Here is a 7,761-nt window from a genome sequence, read left to right as displayed (position 1 = left end):
CCTGCTGAAGCACAGAGTGCTGCCTTGGAAGAAGGACATGCTTGGAGGGTAGCTATCTTCTCTTCTTTTCTATTTTTGTAATTAGTAAGTGTCTGTTGAGAGCCAAAACACAGAGTGTGCTATGATGTTAGTGCAGTGCTGGTCACAGTATAGCTTAGCTCCGACCTGAAGCAATCACACTGCAAGCATGCAGATCTGAAAGTCAATATCCATCTTTAGCAAAACTGTCACATTCACAACAACCTTCTACCACTGCTTCTCTGTCCCCCTAGTGTCCAGAGGAAAGTTGAGGGGGAAAGCAGACCCACCAGAACTTTACTGCCAGTTTGCAAAACCAATCTCTGAGGAGGAATATGTCAAATTAAATGCTTCCCCACATGGAAGAGGCTGGGGCTCTGACTAATGGCTTGCTCCCAGTAAGTTTAATTGCAGAATATACAAGAGGCAGGACCTCTTGCAATGAAAACTGATGTAACTTGTTTATAGTGTCTTGTGGACAGACAGCTGCAGTACAAGTTTTCCCACATGCTCGTTTCTTAGGGAATAGGAGTCATTACTGAAGCACTAGCCGGTGCTTTATGTATGGGAGGGAAATACTGCTTGATTTACTGAGTGCCTGGTGTTTTGCCTGAGCAGAAACATATCAGACTTTTCTTTTTTCTGTCATTTTTCTTTTTTTTTTCCTTTTTTTTTTAGATACTGAGCTTTCATCATTAACATCTGGCTTGTGTTTTAAGCCAACTGAAATGAGCTGTTGCTTGTAGCTTAGCCCCCTTCGAAGTTGCATTTCTTTTTCTCATCCTTGCATTAAACTTGTCCAGCCCCCAGTTTCCTGTAAATTGAATCTGTATTGCATGTGCACTGATTCTCTGCTGGTGAGGCTGTAGTGTGGATTTAACGGTAATTCATTTTCTCTGTAGAAACGTAGCACAAGAATGAACATCTTGGGTAGCCAAAGTCCACTCCATCCTTCCACACTGAGTACAGGTAAATTCTGCTGTTTTGTAAGCATTGTATAAGAGGCCTCTGTGGGTAAATAAAAGTTACATTTCATATAGAGACAGAGTGCAGTCGTGTAGTATTAATGCCTCGATGTAAAATACTCTGGTTATGTTTATCAGTAGCTTCTGTGTCATTTACGTGCTTGCCCATATAGACATAGTAGACGGAACCTGTTTTCCTTTGAAGGTGCACTCAAGCTTTTCTTCAATTTTAATCTATTGAAACTCAGATTTTATGAAAATGGAGACGCCATAAATGTCCCCATTTAAAACAATCCAGAAGTCAATGAGTGATCTGTTAATCTTTAAAGAGTAAAAATTAGAGTCTTCAAAATAGCGTTAATTCCATAATAACTGAATAATGTAGAATATGTAAAAAAAAAAACCAACCCAAAACCAAACAAACCTGTAATGAGAGTCCTGAACATCCCTTTGAGATTTTAAGTTTATTAAAATGATAGGAAATTGCATGTTAATATCCTGGACTTCTCAGAGGAAACACAGCTATTCTGTGTTTCTGTTCTGTTGAACAGAGTTTAAAAATACCATTTGAGAAACAATAGAACAATAAACATGAAAATATTTGGGGGTAACTCCACCCTTGAAAGCACAAGCTAAAGACCTTTTCATTATTTGAGAGTTAAAGGGACTTGGTTCTAACTTGATCACTTATGCATTGTATTCTAAGAATTATTTATTCCCAATATTTTCAAGAAGCTATGAAAAGTCAATATTATAAGAGATTTCTCTCATTAATCTAACCGTACATCTGCACATTGGCAAATACATGGGGGTGATGCCTGGCTACTTGGTATATTAAGTAGATGCAACAGCTGGTGCATTTTTTTCATATACATTTTTTTTTATATAGATTGATGAAAGATTTTATATTCTGTAACAAAACTATACCCACTTTTAAAATGTTTAAATATTAGCATGTGGAAAAACTTGCATATGTTGCTGGTTTTAACCATCTTGTCTTTCCCTCTTTTCCCTCTCGCCTCCAGTAATTCATAGGACACAGCACTGGTTTCACGGCAGAATCTCTCGAGAAGAATCTCACAGGATTATTAAGCAACAAGGGCTTGTAGATGGGTAGGTATTCCTGTTGCTTAGTATTTATGATCTGATGGTAAGCCTTATAGACAAGAGCACAACTTCTGCTGTAAGGGTTTACAGGGCTGTGAGCACTTCTGAGTAACCTGATTCCTGAGTAGTACTGTTATAACCTGCCTGCATTTCAGAGAGATGGAATACGTGTTCGTAGCAGTGGGTCCTAACTCTTTAATTCAGAAAATAAAATATTAAGAATATATTTAAACTTTTTCTTCTTTTTTCCAACAGAGGCAATCAAGTTTCAGAGAATGCTAGAATTTGAAAATAATCTGCACTGAGGACATATTTTTCAGGCAAAGCTGTACCTAGCCATTTGCCCACAAACACATAATCACCTATTTGTGCTCTTTTGCATGAATTAGAGCAGTTAATGATGATTTCTCACTATTTATTTCTGTTCTAGAGCAAATAAAGGACCTGTTCTAGCGCTCTAAAATAACTGTAGTTGAGACTTAACTATCTCCTGAGCATCTGTATTTCCCTTATTTATATGTAGTTATATGCATTCAGCAGTTCTTTATTTGTAGGATGGGACAAGCATGGTTGTCTTCAGTTCACCAAGCTCGCTGCTGTCAAGGTTAAGGTAGAAACTTCCATGTTGGTTTCTCAGGAGATAGTCAAGTTCACACCTTTCTTTGGCATTTTCTGATTCAGAAGCATCACTAATCTTTGTGAAGAATTAAATACATGAGAGAAATGGAAATTGCTAGTGCACGTACATATTCATCAAGCAGTGGTTTTTTATTGTTTGGGGTTTTTTGCTGGGCTAAGGCTATTGAGAGTTGTATGAGAGAAGGTTTTAGCTTAACAGGTCAAACAGAAGAAAGGCTGAGAAAGCAAAGGAGCACTGCTCACTTGTTGGGTTTCTGGTTCTCTCACACTGCAAACCTTCTTTACAATCTTGGGCTCATTTTGACTTGTTGCCTTAGGAATCTAGTGGCCCATCCTTCTTGGGGTTTTCATAAATGTGTTAATTAATGCTTTTGAGGCAGTGTTAAATTTGTGCCTATCCGGCTTGCTTACCATGGAAGGCGAAGATTGGTTAGTTTGGCTGTAGTAAGGTCAGTCAGTAGTGGCAAAAGAGCCATGTTACCTATGTGCTCTGTGATCTAAGGACCATGGTTTTCAGATTAGAAAAGTCTTGCCTGTGCTTTCCTGCTCTGTGTGTTCTTGAAGAAAAGAAAGTCTCCTTTTCATCAGAAGAAAACAGTCTTCTGATGGCTGTGTAAGGAGTTCAGCAATGTGTATATGCAGCTGATAACTGTTATCATTTGACTGTTTCTGGAACCTGTTGTTGAGGATGCATCTATATTTATAGTCATTGTTTGTGTGGACAGCCTGTTGCTTACCAGAGGTTGCAAGGATGAGTTGTGCTGAGCTTTGCTTTGTGCCACCAGCTTATGTTACCATGCATTATCTGAAATGGTTAGATGAAAGCTAATTTAGAGGTAACCTGCATGAACTGCACTGACCACAGGGCAGGTAAGATCTTTCTGCCTGAGCTGGATCCTAATGTGTAAAGTCTTTGGTCCCTTTTCCACACATCTGGTCTTGCTAGGACTGAAAAGGAATGTTCAAATACCATGCATGGTTTCCGGTGGTGGCAAGACATGCCTGTCTCCAAGTATTGGACTGACCCTGGTTGTGATGGTGCATTTTTGTGGTATTGACATTTCTCAATCGGTTCTGAGGAGCTGGAGTAAGTTCTTTTTGGTTCATAAGACTACGAGCAGTTCTTGCAACTCAGCCTTGGAAAAGTGTTTTCCTGGCTTAGTGGTTAGCAATTAAGAGGGCTTGAGGCCTGCCCCAGTACTGTGCTCGGCCATCTCACAAATCCACTAGTGATTAGCACTGGGAGCCTTATGCCAAGGGTATATTCTTGTTTCCTGTGGCATGGAGAGGTTCTCCTTACTTAGTTCATAAATGTCAAGGGGAGGAAACATTTTTTTACTAGATTTTTTTTTTTCTCTTCTAAGTATGTGTTTAACCCTTAGTTAGGTTAGGGCTTAAATGTTGTGGGTGAACTTAAAAGTGGTAAGTTACATAGTGTATATGATGTTGCTAGCTATACTGCTGAAGTATATTATTTGCCAATGATGCTGAGGGAAAAATACTGTGACTGTTTCAGAAGAAAAATCAGCGTGTGTATTCCCTGTCTTGATAATGTGTCGCTTTAAGAAAGTTTTGAGCTGTTTCTGTACTATTGTGGCCATTTAACTTAAACAGAATTCTGCTAAAACTGGATTTCTGTAAACTGATGCAAGATACTGGAGAGTGGGAACAGTTTCTTAGGTATTACTTTCCCATCTACAGAAATGCAGATTTGCTTTGGAATTAAATAAGAACATTTTCTTCATAAGAGTCCATATCAGTGATGGAAAGCTTAGTTAGAGAGACCCTTAAAAAAAGCCTCATACATACATTCATAGAGGAAGAACTACTGTCATGTATCTTCCGCTTCTTGGTTCTTCATCTGTTACTGTTGCATAGACGTGGTATAAAAATTAAAAGCAAATTGCTAGTTACGGAATCTCCTGTTAATGCAGCTAAAGAACAGTTAGGCAACAGCACAAAATGACTTAGTAGTTCTGATCACTTATGAAGAAATGGATTGTGGTATTCAGTTAATTCAGAACTTAAAAATGTTCTCTCCTAGACTATTTCTTCTCCGGGACAGCCAAAGCAATCCAAAGGCATTTGTACTCACGCTGTGCCATCATCAAAAAATAAAGCATTTTCAAATCTTGCCGGTAAGTAGATTATTTTTGATACTGATGACAAAAAAAAAGGAATTTTAAATCATAAAGCTTTGAGAACATCTGAAGAGACTTTTTATGAATTACTGATGTAATTAACAAAGATATTTCCATTAGCAAGTATATTAGCTTGTATTTTTTAAAATTGTCAAATGTCTGATCAAAATCCTTTGTTAGCATTGCCTGGAAAACTAATGTAAGTCACTTAGATATAGAAGTAATGCAGAGCACTCGTTCTCTGTGACTGACAGCAACAGCAGCGGCACTTGTGTCTCTATCACTTAGGCAAATGTAGAATCACTTAGAGAAACTTTGGAAAGTTTCATTCTGGAGGTTATCCAGTAACATTGAGCTTAAAATAACATTACACTGAGATGTTGAGAACCTATTTGATTTTTATCTTGATCAAAAAGAGCATCAGAAGTTTAAGATGATGTCGATCTCTTTATTGGTCCAAACCCTCTTCTCTTGCTTCGCCTTCCAGTTTTACAAACAGCTAACAAATACTTTGGGGTTTTTTTGTTTTATGTAATGAAGACCAGTGCTGTCTCTACAACTTTCAATCACTCCGCCCATGAGCTTTCACCTTTATAAGCAAAACATTTTAAGCTGGGTTAATGTACCATATTTCCTAGTGCTGTGCATGGTTTTGTGCAGATCTCTGGGCACTAGGCTGTTTGGGCAGTGCCCATCATTTGTCTTACAGCACACACTTGTACTCTTCGTGTTTTGCCGTGCTTGCATCTCTTCATGTGCAGTCTAACTTGAAAAGGACATTTTGTTTCCCCAGTGTGAAGATGATGGACAGATGTTTTTCAGCCTGGATGATGGGAACACCAAATTCAGTGATCTAATCCAGCTTGTTGAATTCTATCAACTAAACAAAGGAGTCTTGCCCTGCAAACTCAAACACCACTGCATCCGAGTGGCCTTATGACCTCAAATCTGACTCTCACTGAAGACTGGATTTGCTAGGAGAGTAGTTGTAAGAGAACGTTGACACTGGGGAATTGGCAGATTTGTAAGTTGGTAAAAATAAATAAAGATATTATGCACCTTGGGACTCTGAAAGGGATGGATTCGACAGGTGCCAACAGACCAAGATTGCTGGTTTGTCTAACACCTAAGAGTGATTGCTGCTGAGTGTCCCAGCATCCCAAAAATGGGGGGAGGGTCTGTAAAACCATGCGTAAATTTGAAACAAAACTGGAAGCTGTCTTGGCTGGGCCACTTAACAGGAACAAGTGTGAAGAGAAATCTTTGAAAAGAACTCTTGCCCTGGAATAATCTTGACAATTAAGACTAGTGTGTTTACTTTTTGTATTGATCACTTTTTTTGCACTCCTACTTTGTTTCGGATATTGTATGCAGCCTATATTAGGAGCTGATGTGGCTTTTAAAATTCATGCAGGAGTTGGGTATTAATCTGCACCCTAAAATGTATGGAATGCTTCAGCCTAAAAGGATCTAGAAGAAAATCAAGAAATGTGTGTATGTGTGTATGCGCGTGCGTGTGTCTCAAAACTTCTCTGGAGACCTGAGGTTCGATGATCTGCAGATGTCTTTGAAGAAGCAATGAGGATACAATTCTAAAAGAACATACCACCACATAAGTACTCTTAAAACCGTTGACTTGTAGCATTTTGGCTGTAGTATGTTGATGGCATATTAGTGGCATCCAGTCATGCAAAGACTGTATTAGATTCTATGCACAAATTTTTATTATTGGAGTGGTGGTTTGGTTTTTTTTACAGCCTTTTGACTGTTTTCCTGAGGAAACTTACTGTTACTAAATAGAATAGGACTGAATGACTACACTTGTATTTGAAACCACCAGTTTTTGTGAGAGGATTCTTCTGCAGCTAGTCTTAGTATGGCAAAATAAAAAACAAAAAAAACCACAACAACAAACAAAACAGTGTTTTTAGCTTTATAGCTCCTTGAATTTTCAGACTGTTTCAAAGAGCTCTTTCCACATAGTAAAGCTACAGTGACACAAAGCTCTCCTGGGGAATAGGGGATAAAAAGAACTGTACCCCTTCTGCTTTCTGTAGGGCCGTGAAAGTTTACATGGTGAGAAAGAACATATTGGGAATGGAAGCACATTTGATCGTGAACTCGCTGCTGGCAGTATCATCCATTGGGGTAACTGGTGATCTCTGTGTCACACGCTAAAGCACACCAGTACCTATGGCAGACAAGCATGTATCCTGCTCTGGTGCTGGTTTGTCATCAGAACTACTTTATTGTTAATGTTTTATGTTAATGTTTACACAATAACTCTTTCTGATGATAAATCAGTATTAAGACAAGCCCCACCTTGATCCTTCAATTGCAAATACCATATTTTTAGCAACATGGTTGGTGCAGGAGCTGTTACTGAATTAACTTCCCAGTACTTCACCCCGTTAGCCACAGAGAGGAGTATTCCACCCTGGGAACTTGCAGAGCGTAGTGCAGAACGGAGCATTCTTCAGGTGGTAAATGATTTACGCAGGCTAGTTCATCCTTACGAGTATTTGCCACTGGGTTTGAAATCCTCGCCATCTGAAAGGGTAAAGAAGGAAAACCAATCCTACACCTTTAGGTCTTCATGTAGTGTTGAGAATAGCTTAAGACAAACGATAACCTGCCTGAGTCATCCATATCAGCTTATAACTATGTCAATGGTATAGAAACACTGTATTTTAGTTTACAGAACACATTTAAGTTGGGTTTTTTTTTCCATTTAATGTCTAGATACTAAAAATGAAGAAACTTGATTCTGTTTTTAGTAGAAGCCTTTTTTGTTTTGTTTTGTTTTGTTTTTTTAATTGTACATAGTGAAATGAGTGTTCCTGCTTTCTAGACAATGTATTTTAAAACCTTGAAATTAAGCTAACTTAAGT

The 7,761-nt window shown here is 38.5% G+C and overlaps 1 protein-coding gene across 1 annotated transcript in view; it reads left to right on the top strand.

The window, feature by feature from the left end:
* Positions 1 to 6,267, top strand: part of LOC104523483 (growth factor receptor-bound protein 10) — a 25,905-nt gene extending 19,638 nt beyond the window's left edge. Inside the window, 5 exon segments of the mRNA XM_010166075.2 lie at positions 1 to 48; positions 921 to 987; positions 2,009 to 2,096; positions 4,774 to 4,867; positions 5,664 to 6,267. The exon segment at positions 1 to 48 is cut by the window's left edge and continues 20 nt beyond it. Of these exon segments, the coding sequence (XP_010164377.1) occupies positions 1 to 48; positions 921 to 987; positions 2,009 to 2,096; positions 4,774 to 4,867; positions 5,664 to 5,810 (444 nt within the window). The 3' untranslated portion in view covers positions 5,811 to 6,267.
* Positions 6,268 to 7,761: the final 1,494 nt, after the last annotated feature.

This window comes from Antrostomus carolinensis, unplaced genomic scaffold, assembly GCF_000700745.2.
Source record: "Antrostomus carolinensis isolate BGI_N321 unplaced genomic scaffold, ASM70074v2 scaffold34144, whole genome shotgun sequence".
In the NCBI taxonomy this organism is placed as follows: domain Eukaryota; kingdom Metazoa; phylum Chordata; class Aves; order Caprimulgiformes; family Caprimulgidae; genus Antrostomus; species Antrostomus carolinensis.
The sequence above is the reverse complement of the archived record's forward strand: the minus strand, read 5'-3'. Positions and strand labels throughout refer to the sequence as shown.